This window comes from Ambystoma mexicanum, chromosome 6q, assembly GCF_040938575.1.
Source record: "Ambystoma mexicanum isolate Mex_15411 chromosome 6q, UKY_AmexF1_1, whole genome shotgun sequence".
Taxonomy (NCBI): Eukaryota; Metazoa; Chordata; class Amphibia; order Caudata; family Ambystomatidae; genus Ambystoma; species Ambystoma mexicanum.
In genome coordinates, this window is record NC_090937.1 from 777462803 (window position 1) to 777489316 (window position 26514).

General features: G+C 45.9%; 1 protein-coding gene across 1 annotated transcript in view; it reads left to right on the forward strand.

The window, feature by feature from the left end:
• The window catches only part of LOC138516300 (uncharacterized), a 1253275-nt gene that overhangs the window by 326159 nt on the left and 900602 nt on the right, over positions 1-26514 (forward strand). The window contains exon 9 of the mRNA XM_069631312.1: positions 15525-15721. Within this exon, the coding sequence (XP_069487413.1) occupies positions 15525-15721 (197 nt within the window). The remainder of the gene's footprint in view (positions 1-15524; positions 15722-26514) is intronic.

The window sequence follows — 26514 nt, forward strand, 5'->3', positions numbered from 1 at the left end:
ACTTCTAATACGCAATTCTATGTTAATTGCTAAATTGCAGAAAGATCTGTGCATGCACTTGTTGCATTTACACATGACACCCTTAGGGCAGTGGAGAAAAGTGGAAATAGTTAATAAAGACGGCAAAATCTCTTCATGTTTGAACTACCAAGAAGCATCTAAAATTAGAGACTAATCCCAATTAGAACTATAAGAAGAATATTGACTCCAATCTTGAAAAGGTGGTTAGAAATTCATGGATTGATCAGATGTGGTGTGATTATCATACCTAAACGGTTCTATGTGATATAATCGCTGGAAATAACATTGAGGGTGACTCAATAATTTTAGGCACTAAACACCCTTCCCAACATATTTTAGGACTGGTGCAATTATATAAACAAACTCCATTCCTAGAATATTTGGGGAAAGTGTTGGATAGTGCCTTTTAAAAACAATATTGAGTCACCCTCAATGTTTTTTCCAGCGATTATCAAACTGGGTACCTACTCAACCCACTCCCAGGTTGGCTATAATATATGCACCGCCCAAAGTAAATAAATTGCTGGAAAATCCTCTTTGAAGACCCATAATCTTTACTAGATTCACTTTGCCAACACCTCTCGCACTTTTGTAGTTATTTTTACATCCTTTGGTGGAGGAAGCAACAATTTAAATAAGACAACTCATTTTTAAAAACATTTTATCATTACATACTGAGTGAAATGTTGGTTTAGTTAATTTTTGCTAATTTGATAACCCTGCAGACCATTTTATTTCACCCTGCCATGCCATTACAGAAGGGTAAAGATCATATGAAAATCAGGATTGGTCCCACCCTTATAAGGGCAGTCCAGTCCAAAATGCTAGGTCACATCCCTTCTGTACAAGATAACAAGCAATCCCAGACATGTTTTTGCCTCACTAGGACGTTGTCAGTGTGGTGTAGCTATAGTCTCTAGGCACAGCACTCTTAGGACCCACAGAGATTACCTGTCTAGATGTGCTCTTACAAAAGAACAATAACGCTCTGATTGTGGCAATGCATCGTAAACCAATATAAAGAGGTGCACTGCTAGAAGCAGCAAGTCATTATCAGCAGACTCTTACCAAAGGTTTACAGTACTCAAGAATTCTAAGAGCAGTTTGTAGTTGATCTTCAGGTGAGGTTCTTCAAAGGAGACTGAATTGGACTGAACAATGATGCATAGAATGTCACTATGAACTGCACAAAGTATTTGAAGCCCCTTGAAAGCGTGGAAAACTAAATGTGAGTAAGATGTACCTTCAAAAGGGTTCATCTAAACAGTTCACTAGAATTCCAATTGTGAATAATGGAATACAGCTTCCAGATATGTCAAACAAGTATTGGAACCTATTAATGCCCTGTGTGGATGGTTGGAATATTAAGAGCCATTCAGCGCCCAGGGCTCTTGGGCAAGATGCAGTGGTATAGTGTTGACTGTCAGGGTGCAGAGTGTCATGCCAAGTGCTGTCTCTGTCCATGCTTCCTCCCTCCAGAACACCCTCTCCCTGCTCCCATCCTACTAGCCACTGTCTAACTTCTCCACCAGATCCTGCATGACCCCTTCTGGCTTGCTGCATGCCACACTTTTTCGCCACACTCCTATGCACGCTGCTTTTTGTAAGGAAGGCATGGTATCAAAGTAAGACAGACATAAGTGATCACAGTTCAAGGGTATTGTGAGAAACATGAAGGTATCTCGCCCACTAGTCCCCGGAGATCTGTCTTCCAGGTGGTCAGGACATGGCCATTGTTATTGGATCCAGTTCCCGAGGATGGACCAGTGGGCGAGAAGCACCTGGATGGGGGTTCTTCGGGGAGTGGAAATGGGACACTGATGGGTGAGATGCGGTACCCCCTTCCTTATAATACCCTTTTCCCATCCTATCCCATAGGATACTTAGAAGCGCTACCCTCCCCCCTCTTCCGACATGAAAACTTTCTTACATCGTGAAAGACAACGGACTAACACCAGAACCTTTTACCTGACGTGTCCCAACACAAGGGTCAGGCAGAGTCAGGCAATTGACCATAACTACTCACACCTGACGGCCCTTTCCCTTACCCACAGGGATAAAAGGCAGAGCACAAGAGCACACTTTCAGCAAGGACAAACACACAAGGAAAACAGCAGCTATTCCAGGACGGCAGTTCAAACGGAGAAGAAAGGTGGAGAGACCAGAAAGAACAACAAGGTGGGGAAGCGCCCTTGCCCTTTTCGACACGAGCCTGCGAAGCCTCCGCGAAAGGAATCATAAGACCGGGAACTACAGCTGACGTGTAGTGTAACAGATGTCAATGGTGCATAGAACCCTCCTGCACTGATAACTGAGGCGGGGAGACGTACTTGCTACCGTGCTTGACTCCAGAGACAAGAAATAACAAGGAGGTCAGTACAGCCGGTGAGTTAGAGGGAGAACTGATAGATAACCAGACTGTGTTGAGTGAAGGTTGCAAACGACAACCTGTTCTGAACAAAGAACTTGTGTGTACTACTGAACTTTTAAAATCAAGGGAAAGACTCTGCCAGGTCTCCTTTTCTTGCAAATAATATAGTTACAAAAGGCTGACATACTTAAGGTGGTCATACAAGGGTCAAGCCAAAATCCCTTGTACACTTGAAAGTCCTTAACCCATTACCAAGATTGTGACAGTGTGAAGCAGGCGTGTGCGCAAGGCTGAGGGAAAATGCTGTATGAACAATAAATGTGGAAAGCCTGACTGGGGGCTTAGGTGAAAGCCTGACTGGGCGCTAGAAAAGCTAAAGGAAGTGAATCCTTCAAGGCATCATGAATAAGTGAACTGTGTTAAACTGGCAAGTGTGAACCCGGCTGAGGGATGCCTGCAAATGACAGCAAAATGTAACACCCCGTAAACATTCTGTTGACAAGCATGAGCCCGGCTGAGGGATGTCCACAAGGAATGGTTGTTTGAAAAGACAATAAGACTCTTGAATTTTACAAATTGCTGAGATCTAAAAAGGAAGGCTGTAGTGAACCCGACTGAGGGAAGCCCGACTGAGGGAAGCCAAGGTTGCAAAAAGGATCGGAGCCCAGTTGAGAGGGATCCACAGGTGAAAGGAAATCACCCGACGAGAAGATTATTGGAAAGGAACCTTTTGTTTGTTGTTAACAGTACATCAGGTCCTCTGAGGCAAGATGCTGGGTGTAACAGAGACTTAGCCAGAGTAGGCCCTGATATTTTGGAAACAAACTGTAAGCTTGTGCTGGAAAATCCCGGGAGTGTGCTGTGCTCGAGTGTCCCTCCTTGTCCCATGCTAAAAACGTGGGGAAGGGAGACCCCAGTTATACCAATATAAAGAGGTCCTGACTTGATTTGTGAATACTTCTTTCTTTTCTGATTAACATTGTCCCACTCTATTTTGTAACTTAGCAGTAAGGATTGACAATCGATTTTTTAGTATAGGCCCTTTTTATTTGACAAGACCCCACTAGGACTGCCTTACTATTATTTGATGGTCATAGCTTGCTCACATATTAGATTTAGGTTTAGATTAGGCATTTCTCTCACCCATTTATACAGTTTGATAAATACCCTTGAACTGTGATCACTTCTGTCTGTCTTTACTTTTGCCACCATGAGTTCCTTACAGTGTTTATTGAACTTCATGAAGCAGGTGGAAAAATACCTATCTTAACCTAAAAAAAGTTATTTTCGGACGATTCACTCTTCACCCCTGGATCTCCCTCTGCCGCCAGGCTCAGATCCTTTTTATACAATTAGTCCCCCGCCACCGGGCTCAGACCAATCTCATTTCACAGGCATCCCTCAGTCGGGTTCACGCTTGCTACATCAATATCTTCACAGTGATTTGTGGTTCACCCCAGATCCCCGTCTTCCATGCTCAGATCCCCTTTTATACAATTAGTCCCCCTGAGCTGGGCTCAGGCCAATTTCATTTCACAGGCAATCAAAGACTTTCGAATGTGCACCAGATTCAACTTAACACGCTGCAGGACCACTTCGATTTCACAGTTCAATAATTCTCACACACTCATTTGGATACCAAACTGAGACCTTCAAGTGGGCGCCCACGTGGTGCCAGATCACACTGTATCTGGTACCTATTTCAGTTTCATAAAGTTCAATCGCATACAAGATTTATTTCTTCATTCAATGTTGCTGCTTGCAATCTTGAGCGTAACACAGTCCAGTCTGCTATCAGCTTCTCCAACTCACTAGCTGTGCTGAACTCACTGGCGTTTCCTTTGCTATCGGCGTCAAGGGAAGTACCACAGTGGCAATCCCTTCTCCCCCCCTTAGCTATCAATGCAGGAGGGCCCAGTGTACTTTTAACACACACTGCACTGTTTGACAGCTGCAATTCCCTGTCTTATGTTTCTCTTCCACAAGACTTCTTGAAAGTCGCGGTCCTTTTCCGAAAATGGCAAGGGTAATTCCCTCCTTGTTGTCCTCTCTGATCTCGCCGCCTTTCTTCTCGCTTTAAACTGCCAACTTGGAATTGCTGCTTCCTCGTGCATTTTGCCTTGCTCAGAGTGTGCTTTCGTGCTCTGCCTTTTATCTGTGTAGCGAAGTAGGATGGAAGTCAGGTGTGTGCAATTATCAGTAATTGCCTGACTCTGCCTGACCCTTGTATTGGAGAAACGTCAGTTATACAGCTCTGGTGTTAGTTCGTTGTCACTCACGATGAACTGTCAGTGAGAAAGTGTTTGTGTTGGAAAAGGGGGTGGGGGTTCAGCTTCTAGGTATCCTACCTGGTAGGATGGGGAAAAGGTATTATAAGGAAGGTGATACCGCATCTGACCCTTCGGTGTCCCACTTCCATTCCCCGAAGACCTCTCATCCAGGTGATCCTCTCGTACTGGTCCACCCCCAGGAACTGGATCCAATAGCGAGGGCCGTGTCCTGGCACCTGGATGACAGATCCCCAGGGACTAGCGGGTGAGACACCTTAAGGCTTCTCATATACCCTTCCCCCCATTCAAGGAAAGGAAAAGGGAACTAACATCGGAATTCTCCTTAAGTGGGGTACCTTAAGGATCACGTTTACACTTCCGAACAGAGCATGTTGAAAGAACTATAGAACACAGCAAACTAGGCTACATGGAAACAGAAAAGCACTGAAAAGTGCTGACTGGAAAATGCTGACAGAGGAAGCTAGAAAGAGAATCCAGGAAGCAGAAAACACTAAAAAGGACACTAAACTCGAAATCCAGGAATCCTGGAACTAAAAACTAAAAGTAAAGAGCCAGGAACCAGAGACAGTTACAGGAACATAACAATACTTGCTGGCACCGAACAGGAGCAAACTGAAGCTTTTAAAGCTGACTAAACCATCACATGCTTCTGCTGTGATTTTTGCTAGCACCTGCCAGCCACATATGTTACTTATCCTTCACCCAGCTTGTCCTGCTACAGTGGAGATGCAGTAGTGGGCAAGTCATTCTGAGAAGCAACCTTTCCAATAACGAAGCATTTTGTCTAACACATGCGCAAAATGGATCTGGATGGGAAGTGGAAAATTTGATTTGGAGCTCCCAAATCACCACAGTAATATGCCATAATGTACAGAATGTACAGAAGGAAATTCCAAGACGGAATGGACCCCGAAGCATGCCATCCAAGTTTCGGAAACAAGAGTGAAAGGAGCAAATCGTGAAAACAGTAAAGTTGAGGGTTCATTGATGATACCGACACTCGCGTGATCCCTTAAAAACTATCAAAAGAACAAGCAGTCCTTGGGATACCTTTTTCCTTTTCTTATTTAGATTTTAAGAAGCCACGACTTTCTCATTACTACTCTTGTGACTTAGACTACCTCACTATGACTGATATAGCCGGTAATAAGAGCATTAGTTGAAATTTGCCCTTGAACTCTGGGGGCTTCTTGTAAGTGCACTTAACAATGTTAGGTGCGCCATATGAACAAAGTGATGTCATGTTGGACAGGGCACGGTTAATGTGGAAAGTGCATCTGGGGAAAAAGTCAGAAAAGTATCATACAGAACTAATGATGCAATTTTGCAGGAAGCCTGAGTTTTTGAGGATCGAAGGTGGGGTAAAATTATTCCCTGCAACAGAAGAAGGGAAAGGCATGGATTTGAAAAAAAGAACAGTTCATTTTCAAACGAATCACAGGAAAGGTAATGTCTGGATTTGTGTGGATTGTGGAGCACCAAAGTACTTGCACTGTTCGGGCGATAAATAAGTCAACAGACAAATATCCCATTAAATGGGTTGGATTACCTCACAATTGGCTCAATTCATTCTTACTCCCCACCTTATCTTTTTTTAGTTTTCTCTGACTCAATTAATTATAGTGCAACCAACTCAGTGACTTTGGGGGTCATTACGAGATTTGCGGTAGGGGGTTAACGGGGCCGGTAGAGCTGCCGGCCCCGTTAACCCACTGACGCCTCATTACGAGTTCTCCTCTTAGGACCCGCTAAGGACGCCTGGTGTTCCCGCGAGCAGTCATTAACGGGCCCGTTGTTAGCATGGTCCCCATTCCCATTGAGCCCTATGGGGGCTCGAATGGGAATGGGGATGGATAGCCATGCCGCAAATAGAGGCATGGCTACCTCCAGGGTCGTAATGATCCCCTTTGACTTAGTAGCTTAGTGGAAATTTATCAGACCCTCCTCATGTGGCTTGCTGGATCCCAATGACTGCTCCCTCATACTGGCTGAAGTTTACCATAGAACCCCGATTGTAGAGAAATCTGTTCAAGTGAATTCATGAACAGTTTTTGATTTGAGGATATGTTTAATGGGCCAAAAAAGCTCTCTCATTTTATTACATGTTTCATCTGTGGTTACTTATGGCAATGCTCTTGGACCATGAGTGTACCACAAACATGTCACCTATGTGACGTCACCAGAGCTGCACTAATCAGTCATTGAAATAAAAACATGCATGTTCATGTCCAACATTTCACTGCCACCATTTTGTATGATGTAGACCTGCAAGGCACTTTGCCATCCACACAGCGCCCCTAAGACTGGTTGGAAATCTGGAACTGCGGTTTGCAAGGATAGATCCCGACTACGCTGTTTGTGCAATTTTTACACAGAGTGGTAGCTGAAGTACCGCACAAACGACTGCTGGCTAGTGTGTGGTCCTTTACTGAGTTCTTAAGTGTACATATTAAGCAGCTCGATCGACTCTCTGCCCTCTCCCTCAACCAACCGCCCTACGACCCACATTCCACATTCGACCAGCAACCGACCCTTTCCAATTCCAAACACTAAATGCATTAGCAAGATACAATGCACCTTCCCCCTCTGAAATAATGACCCAAACAAACCACACCCTTCACAATAAAACAAAAGGAAACTTCAACACATCTCTCTCTGGCCGTACTCATCCATTTTGGAATCTCTCATTTCCGGCATCACAGACTCTCCCCCATTTCTCTGGCACTCTTCCCTCAACAAATCATCCTATACATTATCCTTTCCTACTTTCTTTCTCCATACTTCCTCTCCCCAACACAAATACCTATTTACATCCGTTCTCTCCACCACTGCTTCCTTATACATCTTTTCCATGTTTCCTTTACTTCAGAACACTCTGTTCACATTCCATATAGACCCGTCCTCCATTCTCACCACTTTGGTGAATACTTCTATGACCACCAAAGGCTTCAACATCCTCCCCTTCTTCACTCTTACCAAATCCCCTACCTTAATAGTCTCCCTCAACTCCTTCACTCCCTCCACAACTCCCACTTGTTTCTTTCTTATTTACTCAAACAGCGAAACACTTGTCACCCTATTTGAGGGCGATTTGACACACCAAATCCTCTCTTCCATCATGCTTTTTACATCCATTCCATTCCTTGCAGCCATTTCTATTGCCTCCACCAACACCCGATTACATTTCTCTACCTGCCCATTAGATTCAGGCTGATAGTTCGACGTGAAACTCCATTTCATCCCTTTTTCCTTGCAATATCCTGCCAATTCCCTACTTTTAAATTGTGGTCCATTATCACTCAACATCACTTTAGGGTATCCTTCCCTCCTAAATACGTGTTCCAGAAACGCAATCACATCATCCGCTTGCGTACGCCTTATTATTTTCACTTTGTCCAATTAGAGAAATGGTCCACCGTGGCTATAAGAAATGTTATCCTTAGCCCAAACACATGTTAAGGGCCCACAGTGTCACTTCACACTCGTTCCCATATCCCCTCTGGTAGAACCACATGAACATCTTCCTGTTTAAAATGTTCTTAATCTCATCTGAATTATTACATGGCCAATTCCTCACTAACCTTTCCACGAACAAATCCATACCTAGCCACCAGTACTTCTCTCTAATTTCCCTCTTGGTGCCAGTAATGCCTGGATGTCCTGCATAAGATAATTCTGCCAACTTTTCCTTCTACGAGTTCGATTGCACCAACATGGGCCTCCTCAACAGTATCTTTTCTTCCAACACCAACTTATTTTTCACCTCCCAGAACAGCCAAGAATCCTTCCCAGGCCCCAACCTTCTTCAATCCATCTTCTGACCTTATCAGACCATGTATCTTTACTAATTTCTTCCTCCCATTCCACCCGCGACACTGCTTTGCCTCTTCGCATAAGCGCATTAGCTCTCACCTCATGTGTTTCTTCCTTTGCACCATCCTCCCATGCTAGAGGCATTCACAACAAGAAATCTGTTACTGTGTTCTTCACCCCTGGTACATACTCCACCACATAATCACATTCCTGAGGCTCATCCTGGCTAGTGTGGCATAGCTCTTCCCAGGCCATCTACTGACAATACTTTGACTAATGGTTTGTGGTCTGTCTTCATGACACACGGTTTTCCCCACATATAGTACTGGAAATAATTCATACCCCATGCACACACTAACAATTCCCACACAATGACTGAATTACCTGGACTCAGCCACCGTTACGAGCAAGATGCATGACTTATAACTATTCCTCCAGTTTTCTGTAACAACACCACTCCCAGTCCTCTCATACGTGCATCCACCATTATTGTGATTGGCTCCCCATCACAAATTCACCCTGCTCCATTGTCAAGCAAATCTTCTTTATCAACTCCACAGCCATACTGCATTCATCCATCCACTCAAATCTTCTGCAACATTTCTCTCTATGGCATCGTAATGTCTGCAAAGTTCTTAACAAATCTGTTGTAATATTCTGCTAAGCCGAGGAAGGACCTCAACTAATCCTTGTTACATGGACATGGTGCGACTCTGATAGCCGCCATTGCCCCCACCTTGGCTTTCTATCCATTGCTGTTTGTAGCATGACCCAGATATTCCACTTCTTTCACCCCAAATCTACATTTCAACGCCTCTCTGGTCATCCCACTCTCTTTAAGTCTCCTTAACACTTTGTGTAGTCTCACATCATGTTCATCCGTTCCCTTGGCGTATATCAAGATATCATTCTGATATGCCATAGCTCCTTCGATTCCCTTCAATAGGTGTATCATTGTCCTCTGGAAAACAGCTGCAGCAGACACCAATCCAAATGGCATCTATAATACCTCAATATTGCAAACAGCGTGATAAATGAGGTAAACTACTTATAATCCTCAACTAACGTGATTTGATGATAGGCCGCCAAGAGATTGAGTGTTGTAAACATACTTGCCCCATTTACACAGTTGAACATTTCCGATATGTGAGGTAGTGGATATCGGTCTATTAGAATGTTCTTGCTCAAGCCACTAAGGTCCAGAGACATGCAGATTTTGCACAATTTCTTAAGGGTCACCACTATACGACTCACCCATTCTGACAACTCTATTATGCCTTCCTGAGTCAGCCTATTAATTTGTCTTCAAGGACAATGGTATGCCGCCAGCAAAAGATGAGGGAGTTCTCTGAATTTCCTTTGTCTTTCGGGGCCCAACGTATGCAGAAACAATTTCCTTTTCATCTATGCTGTCATCCCTTTGTATTTTTTCGCCCCCAGATAGCTGCCCCAATATTCCTTCCAATTTCACCAAGGGAGTGATGATTCTCCCGGGTTGGCAAGAAAGCATGCTGGGGGGTGTATTGTGATGGTCTGCATGTTCGTGCTTGGCAACAGGCCTTACGTATGTGACTTGCGGATATGCGCTGGTCACTACGTGAGGTGCTTTCCTCAAGCACCTCCCTGGCACGTCACTTAACGGCCTTGTGTGCTTGCGCACGCTGGTACTCAGCCCGTTCCCCCAGACCATGGGTTTTTGCGCCTGATGCCCTCCATGGGCTCCCTGACAGTGGGACAGGCATGGGGCTGCAAGGGATCGTTGTTCGCCTGCAGCTGCTCACCTTCTGCTCTCACTGCCTCGCTGGAGCCGCGGCCTCGCACGCTGTGACATCAGCTAGCTTGTTTGTTTGTTTTAATGTTTGTAATGCGCGCCAGACCCGAGGGTATCAGGGTGCAATAAGCATCAAGAGGGTTGTTCAGCTTTGGTTACATTGCTGTGCAAGAGTATACATTTATACATACATTTATACAGTGAAATTGAAGAGAGGCAGTATCTACAATATGTACAGAATTCAGGCGTAAGATCAAAAGGTTATACACTATGGCTAAAGGCACACTGGCAGTATATACAGAGGGTGCAAATGGGAGAAACTCTCTATATATATATATACATTCAATGTTGAATGAGGGTTGGATGTCATTTTCCTTGATCCACTGGAATGAGGGTGATCAGATGTCATTTTCCTTGATCCACTGGATGAGGTTGGACCTAAAGTGTAGGTAGGGTAGGTCTTCCCTCAAGGACGTGGGGAGGGAGTTGCAGTATTGGGCAGCTTTGACCGGGAAGCTGTTCCCACCAGTCCTAGTACGTTTAAATCTAGGTACCATTAGGAGGTTGGCATTTGTAGATCTCGTGGGGAAGATTGGATGGGGTGGGGCCAGGCCTGATTTGCATATGGTCTTTCCCCTTCTGTAATGGCTTGGCAGGCGAAGAACGGTGGTCTGGAGGGTTGCCCAGAGCATTGCCAGTGGTTAAGATTCATTCTAAACCTTCCAGCCATCACCTCTTTGTTTTTACTTTGTCACCCCGAGTGGGACGGGTATGCCCAGACCTGGGTCCCGTGCCTGCTGGGCCTAGAGACCCAAAGCTACTCCTCACTGATGAGCCCCAACAAGGGCGAAACATGTTTGGGGATGCTTGTGGTCTCGCGCAGAAGGGATGTGGCCAAGCAGTTTGGGCTGGACTGCCCTTTTTGGGGTGGGGCCAAGCCTGATTTGCATATGGTCTTTCCCCTTCTGTAATGGCTTGGCAGGCAAAGAACGGTGGTCTGGAGGGTTGCCCAGAGCATTGCCAATGGTTAAGATTGATTCTAAACCTTCCAGCCATCACCTCTTTGTTTTTGCTTTGTCACCCCGAGTGGGACGGGTATGCCCAGACCTGGGTCCCGTGCCTGCTGGGCCTAGAGATCCAAAGCTACTCCTCACTGATGAGCCCCAACAGGGGCGAAACATGTTTGGGGATGCTTGTGGTCTCGTGCAGAAGGGATGAGGCCAAGCAGTTTTGGGCTGGACTGCCCCTTTTGGGGTGGGGCCAAGCCTGATTTGCATATGGTCTTTCCCCTTCTGTAATGGCTTGGCAGGCGAAGAACGGTGGTCTGGAGGGTTGCCCAGAGCATTGCCAGTGGTTAAGATTCATTCTAAACCTTCCAGCCATCACCTCTTTGTTTTTGCCGTGCTTGGCAACAGGCCTTAGTTCTGTGACTTGCGGATATGCGCTGGTCACTACGTGAGGTGCTTTCCTCAAGCACCTCCCTGGCACGTCACTTAACGGCCTTGTGTGCTTGCGCACGCTAGTACTCAGCCCGTTCCCCCAGACCATGGGTTTTTGCGCCTGATGCCCTCCATGGGCTCCCTGACAGTGGGACAGGCATGGGGCAGCAAGGGATCGTTGTTCGCCTGCCGCTGCTCACCTTCTGCTCTCACTGCCTCGCCGGAGCCGCGGCCTCGCACACTGACATCAGCTAGCTTGTTTGTTTGTTTTAATGTTTGTAATGTGCGCCAGACCCCAGGGTATCAGGGCACAATAAGCATCAAGTGGGTTGTTCAGCTTCGGTTACATTGCTGTGCAAGAGAATACATTTATACATACATTTATACAGTGGAATTGAAGAGAGGCAGTATGTACAATATGTACAGAATACAGGTGTAAGATCAAAAGGTTATACACTATGGCAAAAGGCACGCTGGCAGTATATACAGAGGGTGCAAATGGGAGAAACTCTCTATATATATACATTCAATGTTGAATGAGGGTCGGATGTCATTTTCCTTGATCCACTGGAATGAGGGTGATCAGATGTCATTTTCCTTGATCCACTGGATGAGGTTGGACCTAAAGTGTAGGTAGGGTAGGTCTTCCCTCAAGGACGTGGGGAGGGAGTTCCAGTATTGGGCAGCTTTGACCGGGAAGCTGTTCCCACCAGTCTAGGTACCGTTAGGAGATTGGCATTTGTAGATCTCGTGGGGAAGATTGTCTTGTAAATCTGGCTATGAGATATTGTGGGCGTCAAAGTGGAGACATTTGTGTGCCAGGGAGGCTGTTTTGAGGAAGATTTTATCTTTCATGGAGAGCCAGTTGTTGGATCTTCTAAGGTCGGAGATGTGACTTTTTTAGGGAGACTTAAGGCTGGTCTCAGGGCGTTGTTTTGTAAAACCTGGATCGTGTTGGTGATATATTTGTTACTGCCTACATACAACGCAATAATCAAGTTTGGATAAGACAAGTGCTCTTGCTAGGGTGATACAATTGTTAGGGGAGAGGAAGGGCTTGGCAGCTCTGATAAGCATACACGTGTAAGCAGTGGATGATGCCGTGGAGTTAGTTTGTTTTTTAAAGGTTAACGTGGAGTCTAAATAGAATCCCAGGGTTTTGACCTCTTTTGCAACAGTAATGATGTTATTGTCTATTTTGAAGTTCACGTAGTTGTGTCCTAATTTGTTAAGCGTCGCAGGGGTGCTGAGAATGAGAAGTTCCGTTTTGTCATCATTCAGGCATAGACCATGGGAAGCCATCTATGCTTGGATGATGAGGTACACTCTATTCACAAAGGCCAAATCCTTGTTGTAATCAACCGTCAACGGGATGAGGATCTCTGTATCTTCGGCATAATTACTGTAGGTGATACCCAGGCCATCTAGATCATCAAAAAGGGGCTTTGTGAAGATGTTGTACAGGGTAGGGGACACACAGGAGCCCTGGGGTACACCGCAGGTGATGGGTGTGGGGTCAGCAGCGTCTAAGGGAAGACACGCATTGTTCTATTGTCAAGGAAGGATTGGATCCATCCTATCGCTTCTTGTGAGAAGTGGGTGGCAGAGTCCAAATGGTTGCATAGGATCTTATGGTCCACTAGGTCGAACGCAGCTGAAAGATCAAGCAACAAGAGTGCTGCTTTGCCATCGTCTCTCAACGCATCTACTTGTGCTTTAAGGTCAATAAGCGCAGTTTCAGTACCGTGTTGCGGTCTGAAGCCTGACTGACGTACTCCTAAAAGGTGGTTACGCTCCATATATTGTTGGATTTGGAGGTAGGCCATCTTATCGAGAATTTAAGTAGAAATGGGACTGTGGTGATAGGGCGATAGTTAGTGGGTATAGACGGGTCGAGTGTTTGTTTTTTGAGAAGTGGAAGGACCCAAGACTGTTTCAAGTTATTGGGTATGGTGCCTGTAGAGAAGGATACGTTTATAAGTTTGGAGATGCAAGGGGAAAGGTCACAAGCAGCATCTTTTATGATTTGGGCTGGGCAGGGGTCGCCATGGCAGTTAGAAGGTTTGAGGGTAAGGATAATTTGTCAACTTCTAAGATGGATACCTTATTGAAGTTGAAGGGGGGTATGGGTGGATTGGCAAGTGGCGTAATGGGTTGGGACGTAGGCGTAGACATTTTGATAGGCTTCGGAGGAAGGAGGAGCATTTCTTTTTTGTTATTGATCTTAGCTTGGAGGGTCGTTACCTTATTAGATAGGGTGCACTGAATACTAGTGCACCATGCTTTGTCCTTAAAACAGTTGTCCGGAGCTTGGATAGGCATTTCTATCTCTCTAAGGATTGAGAACAATTCTTTAGAGCTTGAGTTGGCTTGAGTAATGTGTAAATTGTAAGATGATTGTTTAGCGAGGATGATTTCTTTTTTGTAGTGGGTGGCTATTTTGCTAAGGTTATGTTTGTTAGTGTCAGATGGATCTTGTCTGGTGCTAAGACATCTAGTTAGGATAGCATTATTTTGTTGTATTCCTCTACCAATGTGAATGTCTCTGTGTGGTCTGGAAGTACGTTGAGAGTGGGAAGAATCAGAGGGTTACGTTTTTCAGCTGTGATGTTTCTTTTGTTTCTGGTGGGGATGGCAGGAGCTATACTGTTGGCTGGTAAGGGAGGTGCGGCCTCCAAGGAGAAGGAGATCAGGTGGTGGTCTGACCAGGGCTGCAGTATTATGGAGATTATAGATGTTTGACAATTATGCTCAGCTATCCAATCAAGGTTTCTGCATTTGGTGTGCGTAGCACTTGTCACTTCTTGGGTGAACCCTAATTCCTTGAGGGTGTTGTTGATAATCATAGTGTTATGATCTGAAGGGTTGTTGAAGCCTAAATTGAGATCTCCTAAGAGGAGGCATTGTGAAGAGTTATTTAGGTTGTCAGACAGGATGTTAGTGATGTCTTCTTCAAAGGAGCCTAGGGGACCTGGAGGTCTGTATATGAGGTGGATAGACAATGTCTGGGTGTTGGAGAGGGTCAACTTGGCAGTGAGGGATTCACATGAATCTATGTTTTGTTGCGTGGTGAGTCTCAAAGCTAGATTGGTTTTGGCATCCGCCTCGGGATTTTGTACGGTCTATTCTGAGGAGGGTGTAATCTTCAGGAATGGCTAGCATGATCGCTGGACCTGCTGTTGCATGTAGCCAGGATTCGGTGATGGCGAGGAAGTCCATTTTTTCTGACTGGAGTAGGCATGGGCCACCATGGAGCGGGCATTTATTAGGGCTCCTTTTATGTAGAGCTGCTCCTCCATTCATGCCCGCTCGTCACCAATATGAAGTACCGCACAAACAACTGGTCGCTCTTACGTGATCCTTTATTTGAGTTCTTAATTGTACATGCTAAGCAGCCCAGCAGCTCCACCAACTCGCAGCCATCTAATTCGACCAACTGCCCTACTCCCCACATTCCACAGCAACCTCCGCATTCCAATTGCAAACACATAATTTAATTAGCAAGATACAACTCGCCCAATTGTGAATATTGATTAAATTGTACTAATGCACCATCGCAAGGATGGGATGAACTCTTGAGCTAAATGCAGTGATACTTTTAAGGGTCCAAACTTTGCTCCTTTTGTAAAGCAAATAGTAGCTAATATATTTCAAGAGAAATTGTACAATTAAATGGTTGCAGCATCACTTAATGCCACTTTGGAATAGTGCAGTCTCAGGAGTGAGGATAATTCCACAGCGTTTAATGGATTTAGCTGCACATCGCTCTTACCACTACTAAACATATTACAGACTGTCTCTTTTATTTGTATTTCTAGGCATAACATTGGCTTTCCTGTTGTGGAATGTTCCTCCAATGGACAGTTTATTTTATCCAAGCCACCTAACACCGGAGGCCTAGTCTCTTTCGGCACAGCAGCTGAGCAGATGGTCTATGAAATTGGTGACCCACAACGTTATCTCTTACCTGACGTTACATGTGACTTTTCTCATGTCTCCATCATTGAAATTCCAGGTCAGTGGTAGCTACAAAAAGAGGCACCTTTCACAAAAAGATGTGGTAATGTACATTTATTTTTATTGCACATTTAAGCAAGTTCTCACACAACCCCCTGTTCCCACCTTTTTCTATGCTGTTGTTTACGGCTTTAGGAAAGCAATGCTGGCATTATTTTGGGGATTTTTCTCCCAAGGATTCTGCACTCCTCAATTCAAATTCTTCGATTTCCAGTCAATTGTATCAGGATGCTTCATGTTACCCTTTGAGTGCTGGCCCTTCTGCGGGCTCCCAGATTGAAACTTAAATGATTTTTATTGGAAATGTAAACATATACATATGTTCATAGGCCAAATGGGACCATATGCTTTAGATGTATCTGTACACCCTAAAAACAGTCAAGGAGTTACATTTATTTGACGTGAGGGTAGCTCTGCAGGAAAAACTACATCTTGGTAAGAATGCCATGGAGCGCTCCCATTTTTAGGTGCCTTACAATGCGAGTTATATGTGACAAGATCAGTAATCTGGCCTTCTCACGGGGGGATGGAACCACTCTTGGCCTGGGGTAGGAGGCCTACCAGGGTGGAAGCCAGAGTCAATCCTACCCTAGAGGCGGACATTGGCAGTTCAGAGGGCCCCAATTCCCGTCACCTCCCCAAGTGCCTGCTTATATATTAGTGATACCACATTGTTTCCCGCTATAGAAAGACCACAAAATGCTTGCCAGTCTTTCTTCACAGGCAAAATCAGACCTCAAAGAGCAAGACGGAACACACACATAAATATAGCCCATAAAAGCCTCTGAGCTGCATGCTCCAGCCATCAGAAGTATAGATGTTGCCAAAAAGAGAATCAGTAACCAGAGAACCAGCCAAGCGGTGAGGACTGCAGCACACTGCCAGAAGTCAGTGGCACATGACATGCATGCTCCAACAGAGGAGAGGGAAGCCCCTCTAAAAGACACATATTACAGAGTTGTGGAACAGCGTACAACAGGCCTCTGACTAGTCCTGCAACACCTTGTGGGCTCCCAACACCTTACCCAGGTGTGAAACCTAGGGATTGGTGATCCGTACTGTCTAATTTAGCCTGTCTACGATGATAGGACTTGGAGGCCAAGACCTTTTCTATCTTGCTTCCTTCAGGACTTCCTAAGGGTTCTTTACTCTGGTGCGTCCACAAGGATTTTATCAATGATGGTCAAGATGGTGCCTATATTTTCTCGGACACTCTCCCTTTCTCTTTCCCTTGCACTCTCTCTCATGCTCTCCCTGATCTTATATCGCCTTACTTACCCAGGACTCCACTGCATGAAGGCCTACGAATGCAAAATAGTACATACAGCACGGCAGGCTGCCATTGTTGCTGCATGGAGGCACCACTTGAGGAAAAGGGGCACGGTTTAACTGCCTATTGGTTCCTTTTTCCAAATGTAGCACCTCATGGTTGGGGAAGAGTTGGCTCGATTGGACAGCGGAAGATGGCCAATGGGAGAGGGAGGGGTAGTATAAGAACGGAGACAGGAAACAGGAAGGTGTGGTTGATTGCGTGAGGTCAGAGGAAGGGGTGGTGGCAGACCAAAAGACAAGCAGGAGGAAAGAAGGAAGGCATACTGGAGTATGGAGGTGATGTAGCACCAAGGTGAGGGATTGGTTGGTGAGAGCAAATTGTACTGTGTAATGAGTGTTCGTCCAAGGTGAGTGAGAGTACCAGAAGGGGTGTAGGGAGTGATCTGAAAGTGATTGAGAGAGTGAAAGCAGGGTGACTGATGAGAAGGGGGGTGGTAGCAGTGTGGTGGAGTGGTAATAGCAGTGTGGAGGAGGGAAAAGCACTGTGGAGGAGGGGGGAGTAGTCTAGAGGAGGGAGAAGCAGTGTGGAGGAGTGAGTAGTAATGGCAACGGGTGTAGGGAGGTAATAGGAGAGAGAGAGACACATTGGAGGGATTGAGGAGAAAGATGTAGTGAGAGTAAGAGGAGACAGTGGGTGCAGTTGCAGGGCAGCAAAGAGATCTAGGATCGCAGAGTAACAAAGAGACGTAGGGCATGGAGCATAAGGGTGTGGAAGGAGACAGAGTGGGGGCCTGAGTATTTGGAAGGCACACCCACATCCTTTAGAACTAATTTGGGGCTAATGTAGGTCACACCTAGAAAGTGCCTGAGGATCAGGCGATTTGCCTTTAGGCCCTCACAAGTAGATTAGATGGCTAAATATTAGGTATTAGGGGTTAACACAGTATCGACTAACCTGGGGGTTAAAAATCCATGGGGTAGGATGAGAACTTCTATACCTAGATTAAGCAGTGAGGGGCTGCCCTTAGCACACTGGAGAACATTACAATAAAACCCCTTAAAATGTCTCTGGGAGTCAGAGCGTTCTTCAGGCTATCTGTTACATATAGCATAACATGAGTTTAATTAAAGTAATTAAAGTAGGCTTACCTGCTGTTTGCAGTGGTGACAGAATCAAGGCCATGCTCTCATAAAATATGTTGACGCTTTTAAGGTACATTAATTGTCCATGTTGTGCCACCGTCTGCTGGTGGGGGAGATTCGTGATCTTGTCCAGTCTGACGTCGGTCCGGTGGATCCATTTGCTGTTGTTAGGTAAGAATTAGTGGAGTCCAACTGGTGTGGGACTGCACAAGACTTATCTCTTGATATTGGGTCACCCACCTTTTAATCAGCCTGTACTACCTAAGTTGGTAGTGTGACTGAGCAGCCACGCTCATCTTTAGAGGGGTAATGTGTGCTGTAAAATGAAATCAGTAAATACAGGTATCCAAGTAAACACTTACACACTTAAAGTTATAATATAAATATTTATTTATTTATACACAAAGATATTTAAAGCATTATTTAAAAAGCAGCAACTAATAGTAACATTAATCCCAAGTTAGGATTCAATTAAAAAAGTGAACAATAAAGCACTTGAGTAACTTTTTATATGTTATACATTTTCCAGCACCAATGGTGATGTCATTTGAGTTCAGTAATACCACTTATTTTGTATCTTCTTTGCAGTATTGAGTTATAAAGGAGGGAAAGATTGGGGTTACATCATAACATACTGGTATTCTACAAAAATGGTTGGACTCTTCCAGAGGGTGACAGGCAGTCTTTTATCCCAGCAATAATAGTGTTCAACAGTTAAAACTTGTAAGGGCAAAAGCAATGCCAAACCAATATGTTCAGAAGGAGGTCTTTAGAGATCCAGGACAGCCCATGGCAAAGGGGCCAGTTCAAAGTTCTGATGCTCTCTTCTTGGAAAGTGTTTTTAAATAGTCAGAAGTTTAAATAGAAAATCACAGCAATTAAAGAGGAGTCACCTTGAAGAAGCACAAGCTGAAAGGCCAGTGCAAGTGAGTTGAAGTCAACTTAGACTATGGTAAAATAGTACTCCCCAAGGTAGGAAGCACCACAAATGGCAAAAGGATGATGTACCCCAAGCCCACAGTACCTGTGAATTGAAAAATGTGTTCCCGCAGGATGCCTTTTGGTTGCAGTGCAGCAAACCTTGTTCCTGGTCCTTGGTCATGGTGACGAAAGGGAGGACGTTGAGAGCAGCACTCGAGAGAGGGGGACTCAGCAGCAATGGATTCTCCTTGATTCAACGGCTCCTTGTGGTTTTGGTGTCTTTTTCTCTGAGCCAAAGAATAAACAGCTCTGATTAGAAGTTCCTTGATCCCCCGGTCCTGGACTCTGGTGAGGGGACTCTGGACACAGATTCCCTGCTTCTCTAGTGTCCTCTGGATGCCCACAAAGTTTTGGCCGGATTCACACTTCAGAAGACAATGCACTCACAGATGGTCAAGGTACCTGGGTATTGGGATTCTGCAACTTTGGAAAGTCACACCAAGTTGGGGGTTGCGCTAAAATAGTTTGTCTTGAGGCTAGTTGGTCCCACCAGCCTAAAGTAGGAAGTTGTCCTGTACGGGTCTTCCCAGTTGAAACGAAAATGGGGTCAGACCAGCTGTAGTGCTTCACCGAGCACTTTGCTGTCCAGGAGGGTGCCACTGGTGTCTCTTCAAGTCTTCTTCGTCGGATGTTGTCCTCCAGTGGTCGCCTCTGCTTCTAGCCCCTAAAACCTTGCCTTTTAAGCAAGTTCCCATTCGTTCACAGCCCTAGGCTGTCAATCACCCAGCGGGGTGGCTGTACTCCAGGACAACCAGCTGGCAAATCAGAACTGGTTTCACATAGGCACACCTAGAGACAAAGGACAGGGACGTTTCGGGACCCTCCCTCACTTCCTGCCTTTCCAGACACACTGGAGCCTGGGCGAGCTTCAGGGCTGAAGGCCGCCAAAGGCAAAACGCACAAAGGACTCAAACCCAATTCAAACAACAGAGTAAAAGCCCAGAAGAAACAAACTGACAAGAAATGGTGAAAGACAGGGGCCATTTTGGATAAATGGTCACCCTTGGGTGCTGTACTGCAGCTGAGGTATCAGCACATGGTAGTAAAAAGGAAATCACTGCCACCAGCCATTCAAGTGACTTAGTGTAACAGAATATTACATTATTTATTTATTTATTTGCATTTATCAAGCGTACTTGCAGCCCATGAGGCATCGAGGCGCTGTTACAGAGGTTAAGCAAACTTAAGATTATAGGCGGGTGCCCAGTGAGCTCATGGTTACACAGTAGCAAGCGCATATGCATGAAATGGCTGACATGGCTTCGTATTTGACATTCAGCTTAGACAAAGAGTCTAGTTTTGATAGCCTTGCGAAAGGCTAGCTGTGAATCAATCAGTCTTAGGTGAGGTGGAAATGCGTTCCAGTGCGTGGCTGCTAAGGTGGGGAAGCTGGCACAATCGTGTTGGCATAGCATGATCTTATGCGCCTGGTGGCCGTGTGCCTGGTGATTCTATTTGTCAAGTAGGGAGGGGCAAGTTCATGGAGGCATTTGTGGGTGAGGGCAAGAGTTTTGAATACAATCCTCTCTTTGACAGGGAGCCAATGTGCTTGCCTTCTGATTTCGGAGATATGGTCTCTTCTTGCGGTGCCAGATGCTGCCCTGAGCGCATTGTTTTGAGCTAGCTGCAGTTTGGCCACATTTTTGTTGGAGGTCCCAACAAGAAGGGCATTGCAGTAGTCTAGCCTTGACCCGATAATTGCCCTAGCAATGGTGAGGCAGTTCTGGCGGGCCAAGAAGGTCCTGGCAGCGTTGAGGATTTTGGAGTAGTAGGCTGAGGAGGCGGCGATAGCATTAACCTGTCTGTCCATGGATAGGTCAGAGTCCAGGTAGACTCCGATTGTCTTAACATGGTTGGAGACCTTGATAGGAATGTGGTGAAGGAGGCGTACTGATCTCCGAGGTTGACCAATGTGAAGGGTGACCCAATGAGGAGGAGTTCAGTTTTTTCACTATTGAGGCAGAGCCAATTCTGTGCCATCCAGGATTGGATGGTTAGAGTAAATAGTGGTGAGGGTGTTAGTGTCTGCTAGGTAGTCGCCCATAAGTGGGATAAGTACCTGTGTGTCATCCGCGTAGTTGGTGTAAGATATACCAAGGGAGTCCAGGATGCTAATGAGGGGCCTTGTGAAGAGGTTGTAAAGCGTGGGTGCGATACAGGACCCCTGGGGAACACCACAGGTAAGGAGGCTGGGGGTGGCAGATGCAGACTCTGAAAAGACTTTCATGGCCCTTTCTTGGAGAAAGGAGGTGATCCATTGACAGGCTTTAGGGGAGAAGTTGGCTTGGGTGGCTAGATGGTGGCACAAAGTGTTGTGGTCCACGAGATCAAAAGCCGCAGATAGATCAAGGAGCAATAGGAGGGCAGGTTTGCCTGCGTCTCTGAGATCGTCCATTTGGTTCTTGAGGTCTAGGAGGGCCGTTTTGGTGCCGTGTCGTGGGCAGAATCCAGATTGCCGCAGGCCGAGGAGACGGTTATCCTCTAGGAACTTTTGGACTTGCAGGTAATCTGCTTTGTCCAGGATTTTGAGCAGGAAGGGTACAGTGGTAATGGGCCTGTAATTCCTAGGGACTGTAGCGTCCAGCAAGGGTTTTTTGAGGAGTGGGCGTACCCACGCTTCCTTAAGTCAAGACGGGACATGACCTGACTGGAAGGAGGAGTTGATAAATGCTGTGAGGAAGGGGGCTAAGGTAGGTGCGGAATCTTTGATGAGGCTAGTTGGGCAGGCATCACCCTTGCAGTTAGAGGGTTTGATAGAGTTGAGCAGGGTGATGACCGCTCGCTCAGTGATGTCTTTAAACTCCAATGGAGGGGAGGTGGTGGTCTTGATGGGTGGCTCAGCGCGCATGTTGGCGATGATGTTGGAGAGGGCTTTTTGGTGGCCGCGGATTTTGGTTTGGAGAGTGGTGAGCTTCTCTGGCATTGCAGACTGAATGCTGTTACACCACTTGTCGTCTTTGATGACTGATGGGCTGGGGGGGGGGGGGCATTTGGTTTTTCCAGTTCCCTAAAGATAATGAATAGTTCCTTGGACCCTGACTTGGCTTCAGAGATCCTAGCATTAAAGCAGCAGCCTTGGCTAAGGTAATGTTGGTCTTGTAGGATTTGGAAATGACTTTGAACTTCTGTTTGGTGGCTTCGGAAGGGCTGGCTTTCCAGGTGGAGAGGGCAATCCTCTTTAGCGCACGTTGTTCAAGAAGTTCTTTGGAGAACCATGCATTAGCATGTTTGGCTTTTTTAGCTTTTTTAAGAGTCAGTGGAGCAATGGCGTCCACGGCTGACGTGATGACATCCTTGAAGGTGTCAGCTAAAGTTTCAGGGTTGTTAGAATAGGAGGCCTGCAGGGCCGGGTTGAGGAGGTAAGGTGCTAGGTTTTCGACTGTGAGAAGGCTTGAGCTCCTAGCGTAAATTGCTGGGCCCGGCGGTGGGGGGGGGGCTAGGGTCGCTTTCTTGGTTTCGAGGTTAAATTTGATGTAGTGGTGGTCGGACCAAGGGACGAGGGTGTTGGCCGTAATAAGAAGGGAGCAGTTGTGATGACTGATCCAGTCTAGGGTGCGCCCTTCGATATGGGTGGGGTCAGAAATGAAGTGCGTGAAGCCGAGGTTGGACAACGCCTTCTTGAGGGATCTCGCAGGGGGGTCCTTAGGGTCGTTCAGCCCTAGGTTAAGGTCACCCAGAAGTAAGACCTGTGATGTCTTTTTGATGTTGTTGGACAATGCAGGGATAAGGGTGTCATGGAAGTCAATGGATGGTCCTGGGGGTCTGTAGACAATGTGCATGGTTATGGTGCGATTGGGAGAGACATTAATTTTTAGAGGGAGGTAGTCGCTGTTGCTGTCAAGCAGGCCTTCAGCTTCCCTAATAGCAATGGCTTTCCTGGCGATGAGGGCAACGCCTCCACCTCTCTGGGAGGCGCAGTCTTTCCTGAAGATGGAATTTCCAGAGGGGATGGCCAGTGATAGGGCTGGGCCTGAGGTTTCATTAAGCCAGGTTTTAGTAAGGATGAGGAGGTCGAGGTCATCCTTAATGAGCAGGTTGTTAATGTCAAGGGTTTGTGCGGGTCCGGATCGTACATTAAGCAACAGCTGAGCATGTAGGCAGAGGGAGGTATGGAGGTGGGCGGGCTCGCCGGAGTGGATGGTAGCTCAAATATAAAGGGTAGTATGGAGTCGGGGGTGGTTATGGAAGCGGCATCAACATGAGCAATGGCAAAGACCCAGCATTAGGCATCATGGGGGTGGCATCAACATGAGCAATGGACATAGACACAGCATTAGGCATCATGGGGGCGGCACCAACATGAGCAATGGGCATAGACATAGCATTAGGCTTCATGGAGGCAACATCAACATGAGCAATGGGCATAGACACAGCATTAGGCATCATGGGGGCGGCACCAACATGAGCAATGGGCATATACACAGCATTAGGCATCATGGAAGCGACATCAACATGAGCAATGGGCAGAGACATAGCATTAGGCATAATGGGGGCGGCACCAACATGAGCAATGGGCATAGACATAGCATTAGGCATCATGGTGGCGGCATCAACATGAGCAATGGGCATAGACACAGCATTAGGCATCATGGGGGCGGCATCAACATGAGCAATGGGCAGAGACACAGCATTAGGCATCATGGGGGCGGCATCAACATGAGCAATGGGCATAGACACAGCATTAGGCATCATGGGGGCAGCATCAACATGAACAATGAGCATGGGGACACCCGTGGGGTTGGGCGTGGGTAGTGGTGCAAAGTTAATGTTTTTAATGGGGTTATTGTTCGTGTAAGCCCTGAGGTCTTGTTTGGTGATGTGGATATTGATGATCTGTCATAGCGTAGCCACAGAGTGTGGGTCAATCCAGGGGCTGGAGATGGCCTTAGTGTTGTAGCATGTAAGTGCTGAAGGCTGGCTTCTAGCGCTAATCCTTGCATTGTGGTCTCTTGGTTTGGGAGTGTAGGTGATGGGGTTGCTGGGCTGAGTGCGCCACCGTAGTCGCGCATTCCTGTTGTAACATGATGTGGTGATCATCGTTGTGACTTGGGTAGGTGCACGCAGGACATAATGCGATTTGGCATAGGAGCTGGAGGCCTTACCTTGTGTTCGGTAGCCAGAGCCTGGGGGTGCCATCTGCGCCGTCGAGCAGCGGAGAGCTGCAGATAGGGGGGAAGGCCTTTTCCCTTGGCCTTCTCCCGACGGCTTCGCCTGGCAGCCGCCTCCCACTCCCTTTAAAGGAGGAGGGGAGGGGTTGGCAGGCAGAGGAGACCAATAGCGGGCCTGGGCCGCGGCGGTGCATTTCGCAGGCACTTTCCCGGGCTCCAGTGTGTTGATGTTGGTTGCCTGGGGAACCGGAGCGGCCATCATACATTAGGAAGGGGTTAAAGGAGTTACTATGTAACCTCCCAGCACTCCACATAGGGTGGCGTGTACTGGACCCACAAAGGAAAAGGTAAGTAAGACATGGGTCATCTTACTATTCCTGGGAACAGTAGTTCACCCAAGAAAATGTAGTTAAACATTAAGAAAAGTCCAAGGGACTTCTCAATGGAACTGCACAAAAGGTGCTGTGGGTCACAATACAAAAAGCAGATGCCTATGGAGTTTACCAGACTCCATAAAACAGTAAGAAACACAGAAATTCATAGTGAGAAAAACAGGAGAGAGTGAAAAAAATGTCCCACTCACTCAAGAGCTTGGGGCCTCTAAGGTTAAAGGGAATTGGCACAGAAATTTAAATTCTCCCTAACAGCTGTTGCCCGATTTCTTAAAGAATAGAAGGGTACCCTTCCCCCAGGTTGCAACTGCGTCGGTGCACACTCCCCTTTTGTTGTTGTGTTGAGGCATCAGGCTGCGATAGAACCAGTTTTAGTCACTGTGTATCTATCTGTTTGGAGATAAATCTGACAGACGTTGTAAGGTCCCTAAAATATCCCTAGAATTCCTCACCTAACCCTTGAGCTGAATCGTGCCCATCTGAGGTTCTGCGTGCAGTGGGAGAGGTGTTTCCATGCGTCTGCCTATCACTAATTCCTGCGATATACGATAATAGTCTGTCCATAGCTAATACAAACAATGCACAATACAACTACTTATGCATTCAGAAATATCACACATAAAAACAACATATATTAATAATAAAATACCAAAATGTTATCCATGGGTCTCGCTCAGTATTCTTAAGGTGCGGCCAAAATAATACTTCTAGAATGTTATGCAGTTAAAACCTGTAATACTGCTTCAATGTGCTCCTTTGCCATGTGTGTGCTAAATAATACAGCTAATCTAATTTCTTTTTTTTTTATTGTCATAGTTTCATGCAAAACTTTTTTACAAAACATTTATGTTTAAGACTTTCACATCATACCAAAAGAATTATCGTGCAGCACATCTTAGAAGAATTTTTGAATGGTCCATCATAGTTGTTCAACATGACAGATTACTCTTATCTTACCCTTTCTTAATTTAGTAGTCTGTCCAAATAGTCAATGGTTGCACAAATCAACATATAATTACGTCCAGCGACTAGAGAGGACCAACACTCATCAATATTGTCATTACAAGGAGCGAACTTCCCCAGAGCTACTGTTCTTTCTGTGATTAGCGACGAACATTAGACGACCAAATGATGTAGCGACTCTATATATTTGGTACAAAACCGACAATTATTGTCGGTAGTGTTTTTGTCATGCTTCAGAAGCAACACCTCTTTTGTCGGCAATATATTGAGTCTCATCCGGATAAATTTGTCACAATGGTATTTCGACGGGAAAAATTGCAGGTACTTCGGTACCTGATTTGCTGCGCGGACATCATTTTTTTGGGTTAGACTGGATTTCAACTTCGCTCGATTTTCAATAGTCGTACTCCAATCAGTGTTACTGATCTTTTTTTTCACTGCACAAGGATTATTACATAGTAGATTGGGTGATGGTCCCACATAATCAAGATTCTTTAGTACAACTTCAGACCAATCTTTAAGTAGTCCATTATAAGGTCTATTTGGAACTCCCTTAAGAATTTGATAAGCGGCTATGGATCCGGGCATTATCATCTTCCTATAAAGGGCAAAAGACTTCCATAGGATCGATGCGCTCAGTGATTGGAGGCCTAGTCCAAAACGAATTGCGGTGATGGACACATATTTTGGCAGCTTTAGCACTTTCCTCAAGAACTGAGCTTCCAGCTTGTTCCAAAATGCAGAATCTATGTTAAACCCTGCTTCACTACCAAATGTGGTTGCTGCCACCACCTTTTGGTGCTAAAACAGGAACACAGGCATAAAAGTGAATTGTCCAAATTCACGATGCAGTTTGGCACCTTGTAGGGAAAAAGTATTCATTTTGGATTTCAGGTCTTCGGTCCAATTCCATTCTCTGATTGATTTATTGA